Source organism: Cyanistes caeruleus, chromosome 2 (genome assembly GCF_971803275.1).
Source record: "Cyanistes caeruleus chromosome 2, bCyaCae1.hap1.1, whole genome shotgun sequence".
NCBI classification, from domain to species: domain Eukaryota; kingdom Metazoa; phylum Chordata; class Aves; order Passeriformes; family Paridae; genus Cyanistes; species Cyanistes caeruleus.
Window position 1 is genome coordinate 113993133 of NC_141702.1, and position 16331 is coordinate 114009463.

Below are 16331 nucleotides of genomic sequence, written 5' to 3' on the forward strand. Positions count from 1 at the left end.
CAGCACTGAAAGTTACTTCCACCAGACTCACAAGACAGCAGAGATGGTGTAAACCCCCCAAAAAACATATAAACAAACTCCAGAAAGGCAATGCTAGGTAACAACTTACAGACAATACACAGAATCACAGAATGGTTTTGCTTGGAAAGGACTTCAAAGACCATCTAGATGTACTCCCCTGCCATGGGCAAGGACACCTTCCACCAGACCAGGTTGTTCCAAGCCCCCACGAACCTGGCAGTGAAGACTTCCAGGAATGGGGCACCCACAGCTCTCTGGACAACCTGGTTCCACTGCCTCCCTACCCTGATAGTGAACAATTCCTTAATAATATCCAATCTAAACACGTTCTTTGTAATTTTAAAGCCATTACCCTAAAAAAGCAGTCGAAAATAACAGAACAACATACCATCCTTATTTGAAACATCTGCTGCTTGACTTGCAAGGTCAATTTTCATAGGCTCCACAGAAGATTCCTCTTGCTCTTGTATCCCTATAATATAAGCCAAAGAAGGAGAAAAATCAATACTCACAGTACCTGAGTAATGTTTAATTCTCAGACTCCTCATACCTGGCTTTTTTGTTTTGCTTCTGGCATGCTCTTACCTTTGTAGACTCCACTGTTGTATAATGGCACCCACTAGAGAAGAGGACAGAGGATACAGGGGGAACATGGCTTGAAAAAAATTGTCTGAATATTTTTAGCCAATCTCTTTTAACTGGGATTGTTAAAATTGCATCGTGGTGCATGCTTCTGCATCCCCACCATTCTTTTCTCATAATTTTTAAAGAATCCCTTCTGCTCATAAAACACAATATATGATGGGGAGTTAATCACAGTTATAAAGTTTCTCTAGCTAGCAGAAAGAAAATAAATACAGTGAAGAGTTCAAATACACTGGGTAGTCAGACACAAACTAGAATATGAATGTAGGAAAATGCATTTTATCATTGTAACTCAACATTTTTATCTCTTCTGCCTCAGGCTTGTCTGGAAGCTTAGATTCAAACTCCTAACAATATTTGAAAAGAAAAAAAAAAATGGATTTGCTGTTTTAGACAGAGTTCTACTATTCTGCCATTGGCTAAGAAGCCAGTTTTTATTTACATTCCATCATGCTACTTCTCTACTTCTGTGGCTGCTGTAAAGCCTGTTGCACCCATCCTGTGACTGAACTCTAGGATATCAGGTGAGTGGTCACTAAGTGAACCAGGCATTTGGGTGGTAATAATGAGACAGCAGAGTCTAGTAATACATTTCATAAACATTTTATTCTTAAAATGAAATAATGTAGTCCATCAACAACACAGAGGAAACCTTCACTGTCTCTCAAAAACCTCCTACTTTTTCCTGTGGAGTTCTAAAGTGGGCTTTTTAAGTCCACTGGAGTGTACTACATTAATTTTGTCCAAAAAAAATGATCTACCACTGAAAATTTCAGCCACTTTTCCTTCTAATTTTATCTGCAAGCCAATGGTATCATGGGAAATTTAACTTCCTCTCTGCTCAATGTGATGGCCAATGCTATTTTCACTGACAACTTCTGGCACACTACCTATAGAGTCATAGAATCATAGAACCATTAAGGTAGGAAAAGATGTCTAAGACAGAGTCCAACTGTTAACCCAAGACTGCTAAGTACACCACAAAACCATGTCCTCCAGTGCCACATCCACTCACCTTCAGAACACTTCCAGGGTTGGGCAGCCTATTCCAATGCCTGACCTATGGTCCTGCTGAGCTTGGGGGATGGATGACTTTACAGTGATAGAAATGTTACTTATCATTTTAACAGACCTTGCTTCTCATGCAGAAGCTTTCAGTGGATCACTGGTTTAAAATCATACACAAACAAAATGCCTGTAATCATCTGTGACTGAGAATGCTGCATATCTGCTTGAAATGGCCCCTTTGTGGGTGTATCAAATTCCAGATGATTCTCCAGGAAATTCATGAGACCGAGTGTGGCTGTCTCCTGTGGTTTATTATGTACCAACACCCCCAAGATTTCCCAGTGCTGACCCACCTGTCTTTTTGGCTCAAGCAAAAGATAAATCCAGGTGACCCCCCACAAATGATGTGTATATGGCAAGGATTTGTCAAGTACAAGACTGAACAGGTGTTTCAAAATCCCTGCCTGACTTCTGGAGGAATCAATATGAAATTCAAGGAACCATGAAAACATTGACTAATCAAGGAAGATACACAGACATTCCAATTGTGATACATTTTGATTATCTGAGGCATGCAGCTCTATGAAAAATAAAATTTTGAAAGATCTCAGAATAATTAGGCGGGCTGGGAAGAAGCTTAAAAACCATGTAGATCCAATCCCTCTGCCATGGGCAGGGATACCTTCCACCAGACCAGGTTGTTCCAAGCCTCATCCAACCTGGCCTTGAACACTTCAAGGGATGGGCAATGACAGCTTCAAAAGGCAGTGCCAGGGCCTCACCACCCTCTGAGAAAAGAATTTTCTCCTAATATCCAGTCTTAAACCTGCTGTTTCACATTAAAACCATTTCCCCTTGTGCTGCTGACTGTCTCTACTTGAGTGCAGTGGGTGCAGCCCTACCCACCAAGACACCAGGATGTCTGATGTAGGAATTTGGGATGTCTCCTAAACACCAACATGCTCCAACTGGCAGCTGCTGCCTCTGAATCTACTTTGACCCCTTTAAACCACCATCTATCAACCAAATAAAGGAGATATGATATGGCAGGTTATGTCTTGCCTCCCAGTTTCTCCCCTTGTCACTGCCTGAAGATGACCACATGAAGTTCCAAGCCCTTATCACAAGAGCTTTAACTAGCCAGCATGCCTGGCTTCGCCACGCTGCTGAAAGGTTTCTCGCCTTCCATTTCAAATCTCTCATGCAGCTGACAGGTGCAAAGGTTTATTGGCATAGTGAGAGGTGATGATGGAGCCTAATGAAAGAGAATTTTATGGACACATGTGCATGTGTAAATTTCTGCACATGTGCTTTGTTCCAGTTGTCTCCCATTTGCAGTGATCCCATCAGGCATGGGATGGGGGATGGCAAGCCTAGAAAGAGTTACAACAGCATCGACAGATCAACAAAATTACTTTTTTCAGAGGTTTAGAATCATAAATACTGTCAGAAGAGTTGCTTTTGTTCTGCTTTTTCACCTTCTTTCCACATTTAAAACCCTGTTTCCCCATCTTTTCTAGGTAGGGATTGTTACAGCATCAGTGGTTTTTACACTGAGAGTTTATTGTTGGATATTGTCAGCAAGAAAATTGTAGTGGGAAACAATGACCAGGACCAAACTAGGCAGAAGATATTTTGAACTTTTACGAAGCTGAGCACCACTAGAAATCTTGGGAGGAGGTTTGCACAGTTTAACATCTCATTTTTGGAAAGAGTTACAAATTCAGTTAATATAAATTTAATTTCTTTCTTCATTATTACTGTGGGATGGACACAGGAACATTCACTATACTGCCATGCATGTGGAAAGGGTATTATCCAAAATAACTTCCCTGCTGTGCAGTCAATTCAAGTTCACTCTGAGATCAGCCCTATTCACATAAATAGCAGAATTTGATCAATACCAGAAACTGCCTTGACAACCAATTTATTCATGAGGCCTCTCCCTCGATTTAATTCCTTCAGGTTAAGGCACAAACAAGCAAAAGGTTTCAGGTCTCCATGCAGGAGCTGAGGGTTCCTGAAGGGGAGGGAGCCCAGGAGATACTGCTTGCAATATCAATTCCCATTTCCAATTGTGCTCCTGCCACAGCTCATTACCTGAACCCTTTGCCAACTGGTTACACAACCAGCCCTGCACTAAGGAACAATGGGCTGCTGGCATGGGCAAGCAGGGCTCCCAGCCTTTTCCAATGCATAAGACAAGTATATACACCAGGAATATGGAAATCTCTGCTCTTTTTTAATCTTTTCTTTTCCCCCCTTAATATTAATTAGTAAAATTAAAGTAATATTTCATGTGCTTGATAGCAAAAGATTTTAAAATCATAGAAAATTCGGGGAGCTAGGAAGAAAGTTAGGCTTGGCAAACCCTGGGAAAAGTAGGCCCTGGGAAATGTTAAACCTCAAGCTTGCTAAGATCATGTGAAACTGCACCTTTGTAATCAGTATATGATAAATGATACAATTGTTAGATGTGACTAGATATAATTATTGTTTAAAGAATCATGAGAAACTATGTTAGGGGTTTGAGGTGGATCATGAGAAATCCATGCTTGGGTAAAATCAATGCATACAATAGAACAATGTAAGTTTAATAATTAATATGTAAGTTTTATAACAATAGAGTATAAAAACATGTTCAGCTCAAAACCAAGGCGGGTCAGATTTGGGTTTGTGTACCCAGAGCTCTTAATAAAGCACCTTCATATAATCATTCTGTGGTTATGTGTTCCTGAATGCTAACATGCTTACAGGTAACACACCATTTCCTCTAGAGAAATATGATTTTTTTCCCCTCTAGATTCACGTGCTGTTTACAAGACTAACATGAAGCTCTTGTGGTAGCTCTTGCTACCTTAGCATCGATTTTAAAATTGCCCAAATATAGAGGTTAGACATCTGTTTTCCAAACCCCCAATAAATTCTAACAAGTGAAAAGTGTAACCCTTGTCTTCCTCATCATCCTCCTCCTCCCTTTGCACAAGGTTTGCATCTATTTCAAGCAACAAAAGCAGGCAACAATGCAGGCTTAGAATCTCTAACAGCCCAGGAATTGAGTTTCTGCTCTGAGCTGCCTACCTTAAGGATTTTTATTTCTCTTTGATGAGTCTCAAGGGGGGTTCTCTTGGCAGAGCCCAGCCTTTGAGACCAGCCTTGGCATTGAGTGTGGGTCAGGGACGTCAAGTGAGGTCTGAACCAGGAACCTGGGTTCCTGCTATTAGTTTCTAGCTTGTTAATAATGTCAGAGACCCCCTTTAAGACAAACAGAAGAACAAGTTTCATGTGTAATTTAGTTCTGTCAGTGTTATCACATTCTCCGTTTTTGCCCAATTTTAGAAGTCTTGTAATAAGTGGGAAATCCTGGCCCTAAGATAGTTCTGAATATTTGAGGGAGAAAAGAGTTGTCAATACTACAACAATCCAGAAAACTACTATTTTTACAGGCAAAATGGCAATGCCGTTATTCCCATAGCTGGTCTGCTCTGCAATTTTGGGTGTTGCCACAGGAATTCAAATAAAATACTATTCTGCCTATGGACAATGTTTAACCTGACAAAATTCATTAGCTGTAAATCATTTGTAGAGAAGTTTCTTCTACTCGTGTTACATACTTTGAAAAAATAACCTCTGCCATTATGCAATATGAAAACCATGTTACAGCTATTCTGAACAATCCAGATTTCTCCAATTCATAACCACTGAATAAATTTCATTGTTTTGAGTTTAGCTGTAAATATGCTTCCCCTAATCATGAGACTCTGAGAGAGTCAAGAACATTAAAAAAGAACAAATTCAAATTTCTCTGTTTAAAATTGGAACACACCATTTTTCATCTGCAGTAACAAAAACAAAACAACCAAACAAACAAAACAAAATAAAACCCCCAAAAATATCCCCAAACCAAAAAACTCACCAAAAAACAGACAAATTTCTTCTGACCAACAGCTGCATTGTCTTATCTGTCAAAACCACTTCTCATTTTCTTGCTCTGCAAATAGCCAGAGTTGTTTTTTCCCTTCTTTCCAGTCATTTCACTGTAGCACTTTGCTAATGTGACTGTCAAGCCTTCATGTACTTTGTTTACTGCTGTATTTTAGTAACATTATAAATGCTGCCTCATTTAGAAACTGAAGCTGTCTGTGATTCAAGGATTCTGTTTGACTCCTGTTTGAAATCCATCTGGGATGACTGACCCTTTTAATCAGACCGGATTCTACCACATCAAATATTTGTGCTGTCTTCTTGTATGGCTCTACAGGTATAAGCACCCAACCTGCTGCTCTTGGAGCTCTAAGAAAAAAAAAACCAGCAATCATTTTCCATCTGTGCTTCATTGTGTTCGAGCTGGAGGGCAGTTTTCTCCCTCACTGTCCTTCTGCAATGCACAGGTCAAGTTCGACAGTTCTGAATTGGCAGGAATGGCACTGCCACCACCATGCCTCTTGCTGTTCAGGGTGGCTCACTAAATAACAAACATCTCCATCTGTTTTATCAGGAATATTACACCTTGATCAACCACCACTCTGTCCCCAGCAATTATGCACCACAGAGATGACAGGAAACTCAAGGATGCAGATTCACAGCTTTGCTGGGCTTCTCAAGGCACTGAGTGAGCATCATTCTGGATTTGTGTTGCAGCCCCTTAATTGTTAAATGGAGTATGTACCCTCTTTTTTGGCATTTTGTCTTTGTTTTCCAGAGTAACAAAGAGTGACGAATCTCCCTGTCCCTGCAGCACAATGTGTGTCAGCTCAGCTCTCTGTGTCTGTGCACACAACTGCACCTAAAGGCATCGTGCTGCTCCCAGCCACTGTTATTCCCAGCTCAAGCTGAATGGCATTTTTAAAAAAAAATGCAATTTAAAAGTGTCTAAGATCTGCTTATCCTTATCCCTTTCCAGCCCTTTATTAAACATACTGTTGGCAAATCTCATTGTGCCTACCAGTCTCCAAAGGTGGGAGTAGGAGGCTAGTGAGGATTGTCACCCAGCAATGTGGTCCATAAGAGCCACACAAATTTGGCACATCTAAAATCACTCTTCTCCATCAGAAGCATTTTGTGTATTTTGTCTCCATCTAAAAACAAGATATACATGCACACAGCAGGCTCTTGATGAATACAAGGTACACTAAGAAAAGCCTTTTTGATTTTTCTTTTTTTTTTTTCTGGAAAATGTGTAAAAGACCATGTCATTATTTTCCAGATGTTCTTTTTGAGAAACCTGTCATCAGAGAAGAAGCCTGCAGCATAGAATGTTTGAAATGGAGCACCCAGAAAATGTCATCTCATCCCTCAATCCCTGGCTGCTAACACAACTAAATGTTGCCTGGTTGTGATCAAACTAGTAGATCACCTGTCCTGAATGGCTTCCAAAGCACTTGTGCACCAACCCTACCTACAAATAAGGCAGACAGCATGCTCAGTAGCATTATGACAAGGGAAGGGAACAGAAATGGTATGACTATTTACCTCTCTTTCCCATTCTGTCATTTTCCCCTGCTGTTTATAAAACTCAGGAGTGATTTGGTTCAGTTTCTGATCACAACCTGCCTCATTCTAAAAACTGGTGTGAGGAATTAGTGCACTAGGGGACCCTTTTGTGGAAGCCTCAGGACATCTACATATTTCCTAATGCACACCTTTTACCAGAGGGAATGATGTTAGGCATTCAGAAATATCTTCTGAATTCCATGGCCATATAAGCCAGCCTGTTGAAAGACAGCTGCCTGCAGAATGATCTCTGCACCTCTACTCCCATCACAGTATCACACTCTCTCCAGCAGCTTTCATTCCTCTTTGCACCATTAATTTCTGGTGAGGACTTAATTTTGATGAACCAATGTGGGAGCCCTAAGGTTTGAATAGCCCTTCTTTCCCTTTGGTCCACCCACCAAAAAACAGAACAACTTAATAGCCTGTGCTGCCATCAGCAGCACTCACTCTGCCTCTATTCCTTTCCAATCTTTCTTTCACTGGATTTTCTGAGCACTTCAAATGATCTTGAGGAAACTGTAGAAAGGCAGATTGTGATAGCAAAGAGATCCTGGATCTCCTAAGCAAGACAGATTTGTCAGAATGTGACATGGTTTGTTTCAAAAAAAGGGAAAAAACCTTTCCATTTTGCTTCTAAGGAATAACTCCAAACATAAAGGGGACCAAGCCAGTCCTCAGCTTTGAGCATCAGGGTAAGAACCAGATAGGTACCTGTAGTGAACTGAAATGCAGTAACAATTTACAATGTGGGAGAAAGATTCTTCCCTGGTATTTATCCAGAGACCCCAACCTAAATTTTGCAGCTTAAAATAGAACACAATATTTACAACAAGGAGAGACACATGAAGTTGAACAAAGTTCTTCTAATAGATGGAACAGGAAAGAATAGATATGCTGTAATTCTCAAATATTTTGTGATATAAGGGTACCACAGCCAGCAGACAAAGTAAAAATTAATTATAAAACTCCAAAACAAATAAAACTCATTGCAAACCTCAATAAAATTTGGATAACCAGAGGTAGAGCATGCTTGACTGAAACAACTTGCTGTTTGGAAAGAGCACTCACCTTTTTGAAGGCTCATCAGCTCCTGCCCAAGTATTCAGTTTTAATTTTAGAAAACTGCTTTCTAAAACCAAGGTGATCATCATATCACAGAATCACAGAATCACGAAATTGGAAGAAACCTTCAAGACCATTAGCCAAACCCTCAACTGAGCATCACAATAATCATGCCTAAATTGTATCCCTAAGTGCCACATCCAGGTGCCTCTTGAGCACTCCTGAGGGGGTGATCCCACCACACTGGGCAACTTACTCCAGTGGCAAAGCACTCTTCTTCTAGAGGCTCTGATCCCATCTATCTAATCTTCTCCCCTGGCACAGCTTTAGGCCATTTCCTCTCACCCTTTCATTTGAGACATGGCAGAAGAGACCAAGACCCACCTCACTACAACCTCCTTTCAGGGAGCTGCAGAGAGGAGTGAGGGCCCTCTCTGAGCCTCTTTTTCTCCAGGCCTAATACCCCCAGTTTCCTTGGCTGTTCCTCTTAGGATGTGTGCTCCAGACCCTTCTCCAAGGGCTCTGCTGCCCTTCTCTGGACTCACTCCAGCACCTCAATGCTCTATTTACAGTGAAATACGTTTGCTTGTAAAGAAACAATGATTAGCAGCACTCAAAGACCTTACAGATGAACCTTACCACATCTTTTTTCCCTGCCAAGACACAATAATTGTGTAAATAATTGAATAACTATAATTAAAAAAAAAAAATAACAAATTAAGAAAGTGTCTTGGAGATGTTTTTTTTATCCCTTACCATTTTTAGTTTTTTGTTTTGTGTCTGGGGTGACCACTGCCCCCCTGCACTCTGGGAGAATCGCAATGGGTGAGAGCCAGACTGGGGCTTCCTGCAAGAGTTGGGGGCAGAGGGGTGGCAAGGGGCACCTCATTCCTTCCCAGCAGGTGATGTGGCTGCCCACACAGCCTGGTGGTGTCTCTGACCAGGGATACTGTTGCTTTGTGGTTTTTGCTCTTTTTTTTTTTTGTTTCTTTTCCTTCAGCACTGTGACTTGGCTCCCTGGCTCGCTTCTCTGCATCTGTGCTGTTGGGGAGCCCAGCACCACGGCCTGCCGTGTTGGGACAGGAACACTCCAAAATTTTACACTCAGCTTTAACTATATGGTGATAAATACAAATCTGCTCTAAAGGACTCCTGTTGCTACTGAGCTCCTCACCTATCCAAGTTCTCAGGACTGGCTTTTCCAGATCTTGATGGGGACTCATCACAATAGAACAGGTGTTTAAATAAAACACACACACATGAGCACAGTTTTGTGTACATATCTGTGTTCAAGGGCAGTAAACAATTTTTCATAAATCAATGGCTGTGAGTTGTTTTCCCTCTGTAAAGAAGGGAATAGCAGAGTGATGGATATGTTACCCAAGGTGATACCTCCCAATCTGCCCTGAAAACACCTGTGGAGAGAAGCCAAGGCTGAAATCTGGCTTTTGGAGATCTGTGTAGCTTTCTCTGACAGAGGACATCATTAATGCTGATGGCTGCCCTGCTTTCTCCTCTTCACAGCAGTGAGCCAGCCTCCAAAGAATGGGTGGGAAAGCAAACATACCAAAAATGAGTATTACCTCCTAAGCATGGATGCCATTTTTAATTTCTGCTGATACCTGGATGAATATAAGAGCAAAAATTTTATAGCAGCAACATGGAGTAAGATATTTCACCAGTAAATAATAGAACTAAAGGAGAGGAAGGGTTGCTCTAATCTACAGCTGCTCTCTGCCAGCAGGGAATAACCACATCTTCTTCTGAATAGAGACTGTGTACAACTAAGGCATGTGAGGACCTAAATCATGAGTGGTGATTTGAACCCCAAATCAAGTGTGGTGAGGCACTGGCACAGGTTGCCCAGAGAAGCTGTGGATGACCCACCCCTGGCAGTGTTCCAGGTGTGCTTGTATGGGGCACTCAGCAACCTGGTCTACTGGAAGGTGTCCCTGCACATGGCAAGGGGATGGGAACTAAACAGCTCTTAAAGGTCCCTTCCAACCCAAAACACTGTAGGATAACAGCAGGGACAGATGTATTCACATGCCACATATTCCCAAACTGAGACAAGCCTGAAAGAACAACCTCCATACTATGGCAAGCAATTCAGCTGTGTGGTGGCAATCATGCTCTTCTACCAATTTCAGTGGCAGCTCTTTAGAATCAGATTTCTTCAGGACCATGGAAGGCACAAAACCAGGCACTGACAGTGTAGCTGGTGTTTAACACTTGAAAAATCTGCCTGCCCTCCTGACACTCATCCCCTAGCATGAAGCCAAAAGTATTTCCAAAACACTGAAAGCCACAATGGAGAAGATACTACATTAGGACAGCTCCTGTAGGTTGCTTTAGAACAAAGTAATCCACCAACCTGGGTGTTAACATCTCCACCACAGGAGAGTATCTCCACATGATGACAGACTTAGCCAATATTTCCTGGCAAGGCTAGAGAATGGATTTAGATTTTCACATTAGTGAATCTTATTTCCTCTGTTTCTTGAAGAAAATCTTGAGACCAAATTCAAAATTACCTCTGTGGAATAGAAAAATTTTGCCCACAACAGTTTTTCCAGAACAGCGATTTGGCAGGTGAGGAAAAAAAAAGTCTCAGTGCTGGTAGTTGCATGCTTGCTTCTTTTTCTTGCAGAGAGCCATTATGCAGTGTTTTCTAAAATTGTAAATGCTCTTTCTGGCTCACTATGGGAAACAACACTAATATGCATCATAGGGTGTGAGATAAAACGTGCAGTGCTACTGCTGCCTTTGATTTTTCTTCCATTTATATCAGCTCTCAGTAACAATTACAAAGACAGCTGCAGATTTTTTTTCCTCTAAACTTTTTCATATTTCATTCTTTGTTTGGTTCATAAATTCTAGGGTCTAACTAGGACCTTATATCAGAGACAGGAATTTACATTTAGATAACATAATGCAAAGAATACTAACAAACATCATCATCCCTCTCTAGAAACAGCTCCAGAGTACTGCCCAACTAACCTAGGATTTGTAAAATATGGATCTGACCTATTTGCTTGAAGCAGAGTATTTATTTTTCCTTCTCCAGTTAAGAGAAACATAATATAGTGAGGTTTTTTTTAATGAGTATTTGTTTGTGTCCTGTCCCTCCCCACTTTTTCTTGATTTTAGGGAGTCTCACTTGCTGTGCTTGTGCTGAATTCGTCTCTAGTTATGGAGATGGCTCCAGTTTGCTGTCTGGGAAAAGAACCTGAGAACAGCAGTAACTACAAGAGAAAGGTCACTGTGTTCTTCAGTCACCTAAAAAAGCAGTTAGCTACACCACCAAGAACAGCTTTCTGATTACAGGACACTTAAGAGAGGAAGCTTTTCTTCCTCTTAACCCTGTGCATGGACTCAGTAGTGGTAGGCAGGCAGAAAGCTAGCAACATGCATCAGAACTACAATAAATTGCTATGGAGAAGTCCTCAGCCAGGTACATCAGCTCTGACATCTATCATCACTGACACCCAGGTGATTTATGAGATTTTCTGCTCAGTTTAGGTGGAGGGTGCAGGTATGGTGGGCTTCTTCATCTCCCAAACCACTTTATTCCATATTCCATTCTATAAACAACACCTCCCCCTACACAGACTCATTTCCACTGCTTGAAGAAGTCCACTCTGCTCTTACTGGTCACTCCAGCAACTTCACAAGAAGGAGAACAAGGGATCAGAAATTTACATAAGGCTTTACCTACATCAGACACTTATCTGTATCAAAAGATACTAAATTCAAACAGCAAGTTGGACCAAGGCTGGCTTATGTCTAGATCATTACTGTGACATTGGGTAAAAACTGGAGCAACTTTTTTGGAAAGCTGAGGCATGTTTTTCCTCAACCATCCTGCCTTCACTCCATACTATTGATAATTTCTCAAAGTTCTGTTATACCTCAAGGCACCAAATAGAAACTGGAGGCCAAAACCATATAGCACAGATTCTGAACAAAAGTCTTTAAGAAAAAAAAAAAACAAAACAGGAGTAAAAAAGAGGAGGATGAAATTGTCTCACTATGTTCCTTATCAGAGAATACACTTCCAAAAAAGTGCAGGATTTTTCCCTTTAGCACTGGAGATCATATCCCCTTTATCCATCAAACTATCTTTTAACATAGAGGTTGTTCCAGATGCCGGCACACATAGGCCAGCATTTTCAACAATAGCTGACTAACGTTAGGAGCGCTTTAAAAGGGAGTTTAGGTCCATTTTTTCAAAAGCTTCAAGCTCCCAGCAGCTCCATCTGGCTTCAAAGGGGGCTCACTTCATAAAGTGTTCTGGATGTGCTCAGCATTTTTGAAATTCAGGGCACCCATTTTGAATCCTAAACATGGACTTTAAAAATCCATGCCAATTCTCACTGCACTAAAGATAACAGCACCTCTTCAAATCTGTGCTCAGATAGCTAAGTGACAGTATAACCAACAACCTGACTTTTCCCTTCTTTTTCCTTCAACAGAATTTGTAGAACTCCTAATAAAACCTGTGTCTACCACAAGAACTAGCAGACTTGAGTCTAAAAAGATAACTGTAATTTTCCTTGAAACTAGTCAGTAACACTCCCTCAAATCCTCTTTGTAAGTGATGAGTGACATGAGTTCCTTACAAAGAGCTGTCCTGAAGATCAGCCAGAATGCAGCAGCTAGGGCTGTGGGATACTCAGAAATACCACAGGCTATAGGAAAGTACTGAATTCCAGGCTGGCATGTTGGAGTACTTAGCCCTTCCTGAAATGTCAGATCTCTCCTACAGGGTTCCAGAAAACATAAGGGATTGTATTTGCAATCTTAGCATCAAAGTCAAAACCTCTACCAATTAAACCAGAAGAGAATAATTGTATTAGCAGCTGATAGTGGCAGACTTCTGTCCTGCTAAAGCAGGATGACATGCACACACTAAAAACACTTCCTCAAGCTAAATTCTTCAGATTGCTGGATTCAGACCATACTTTATCATTTATTCATAATAAGACCTTCTTAACTTAGGAACTGAAGATGCCTAGAGCACTTCCATTATATATCTTTCAAGTATTTTGAGCTTAGGAAAAAAACCTGACATAGTGGTTCCAGACTTGGGTCGTAAAGCAGCAACATCTCCCCTCTTCTTCTTCCCTTGAATACTCACAGCTGGAGGGTAACACAGAGCTTTTGCCAGCACACAGCACAAGGGTAAGGATTAGAGGCTACAGGTCTGCTCTCTACAAATGTGCACGTGGCCCAGGTCTGCAGGAATTTGTATGCTGATGTAAGGACTGTCACTGCCCACGGTCTCCACAAATACCTTGGCACCTCTTACTTTCATGGCAACTACTGAAGCTTTCAAAAGAATGCAGAAGTGCTAATCTCCCAATGCAAGTGACTTCAGCCCTGACAGACATTTCCTCAGAGTCACAGATAAAGCTGAAGGATTAAGCCGTAAAGGATTAGGAGAGGTGTCATCTAGAATTAAGTCACTGGCCTTGAATCATGGTTTTGTTGGGCACTGAAAATAGAAAATTTCACCATCTTAAAAACAAGCTTTATTGTGTTTTTTAAAATATATATAAATATATTTTAGATATATATCTTGATTTCCTGAGTAGGTTTAAAAGTCTAGACAGCTCATAGTTGTATGATTTCCATTTTTAACCACACTTCAGTGCACTAAAAACCATCAATCTGACAATCCAAAGAGACCAAAGAAATTTCTTCCACAACTGTGCACTGGATGTTTATGTATCTAAGAAAATACAGGAAATAAAATAAACACCTTGCATGGCTCTCTTCACATAGAACTTATTTTGAATTATTTAAAAGATCCTAAAAGGGGAGGGTCTGTTAGACAGAAAATTGATCTTTGCCTGGAAATTTTATAGCTCATAGCAAATCTAGACCTTCCCTAGTTTGCTGCCCAGTTATTTTGATGTAAGCACCAAAAAGAGGTCCATACATGAGATGTGCTTTAAGCCCAAAGTCTGTGGCATTTCAGTTTACAGCTGTAGAGATTTTTGGGGTGGTAGGGAAGAAATAAGCCTTGTACCTTAAAGTGGTGTTTCAAGTCACCCTGGATATCTCTGAGAGTGTTGAGAGCTGATAGAAAATCTTATGAGGGACCCAAGCACTGATCCTCAGCCTGATAAAACCTGCCATAGTTTGGAGGCATTGTGCCTAGCTCAGGCTGGACACTGGGAGAAGCCCTGACACTGACAAAGCCACTAGAGCTACTGCACTCTGCAGGCAGGGGGTGGTCCTGATGTACAGGGAACCCACTGCAAAGGCACATGAGGAGTCCTTCAAAATATCTCTAACAAACCTTCTCCTGAATCCAACTATGTTCTGTTTCTCCTGATTTAAAGGAACAGGTAATATATTGTGAAATGTCATGTTTTCAGAGAGTCATACAAACGTATCCTGTGAAGCCCAAGATTTCCAGAGAAACATTGCTGGCTCTTGCTAAAACTATAAACTGAAACTACCAGATTGCTGACAAAAACAAAAATAAAAGTGAAACCCCCCTCAATTTAAAAAGACACGAATATTTTTCAATTTTGTCAGACATTTGCATGGAGGGAGGAACAAGAAGGAACTACTTCTGATTACCCAGCAGGAAGCATTTAAGAATGTATTTACTGGTCATTCAGGACACAAGTACTTCTGGCAGAGGCAAGCCAACTACTTTATAAGCAGCAGAGCTGGAGGAAGCCTGTTGGTCACAGAGGATCAATGTATATGACAGTGGTGCCACTGTGTTGGCAGTCCATGAAAGAGATGCCTCAATTAGGCTGATGGGCATGTAAAATCATGGAATTTAGGCTCTGCACTCCATGGGTAAAGAAAACTGTGAGGGGCATCTTTTACTGTATTTTCAGTTTAAGTTTAGAGACTGGACTATACAGCAGTAATCATTAATGTTGGTAGTAAAGTTTTTACTAATAGGTAAAAAGATCCTGCTTATCCTTCTGTATGTTTCCTATCAGAAAAATTCTTCACTTAAGTTTCATTTCCTTAACACAGAGCAACTAATAACCTAAATGAGAAATTAACAGTGCAACCATTAATGTACAATAGAAAGTATAATGAAAATGAACCCAAATTAAAGTTCTCTAAATTCAGTTTACCTACTCTTCATCTCAAGGTATATTTACTATAGCAAGCCTAAAAGTTTAGATCCATTTTATTTCTGCCTGTCCTCCGATTTACAAACCCTGAATTAATGCAGCTCTTTTCAAAGCCCACATAGGAAAGAACTGTGCAAATAGCTGAAGGAAATGATAAGAACTCTAGGTGCCATGGATCACATTCTGTGCACAGAATGGCTTCCCCAGAGTAAGCCCACGTGGCTGTGCTTTTTGGTATTCATCATTACAGTCCAGTCCTTGGACCACTGGCATTGTGGCCACGTGCAGCCAGGTTTCCACTGAAAGAGCAACGCTTTTAACAAAAGGCCATCCCTCCCAAGGGGTGATATTTGAATATCAGACCTCAAAAAGGTGGCTTTATTTCAAGAGTTTTGCCAAAGGCTGCTAGTGGGCCAATCAGTTGATGTGTGTGATGGTTTATAGCAACAAATCTGTGAAGTCTCCAGAAACTAGAAACCTGTGAAATGTGGGGAAGAAGAGCTGCCTTCTCGCCAAACCAAAATTCCTGGTTATATAGAGTATTGGATCAAAGACAAAGTATTTTGCAGAGGCACAGCACTAGCAGAAGCCTCATCACCAAGGCTTTGGGGATGCTGGGTGACAGTCCCTCTGGTGTTCTCAGCCACACTGCTTGGGCACATCCAAGGCTGGACCAGCCCCCTGCCCCTTCCTTCAGCTTTCCTCTGGACATACCCTCCAAATTCTGATTTATTCCAGGTTGTCAGCAGCAGGGGTGTTCCATGAGCAAATGGGTAGCCCCTGCTGCTCCAGGCAACGCCTCCTCAGCAACTCCCAGCAGCAGGGCAGGAAGAGGAAAATCAAGATGTCAATTCCAAAGTGTGCCTGGAAATTTGTACCTGCAGTAGCTGCTCTCAAAGGTTTAGAGCTCAACTCTTCTTTCCCAAAGCCTGCAGTAGAACCAACTACTTGAAGCTCCTGGACAGCACAGGGATACAGAAAGCATGG

General features: G+C 41.3%; 1 protein-coding gene across 9 annotated transcripts in view; it reads right to left on the reverse strand.

The window, feature by feature from the left end:
* MACROD2 (mono-ADP ribosylhydrolase 2) overlaps positions 1-16331 on the reverse strand; it is an 846953-nt gene that overhangs the window by 10370 nt on the left and 820252 nt on the right. For all 9 annotated transcript variants that reach the window (XM_086879293.1, XM_086879291.1, XM_086879294.1 and 6 more), the window contains one exon: positions 410-493. In XM_086879293.1, coding sequence (XP_086735419.1) covers positions 410-493 — 84 coding nt within the window. The remainder of the gene's footprint in view (positions 1-409; positions 494-16331) is intronic.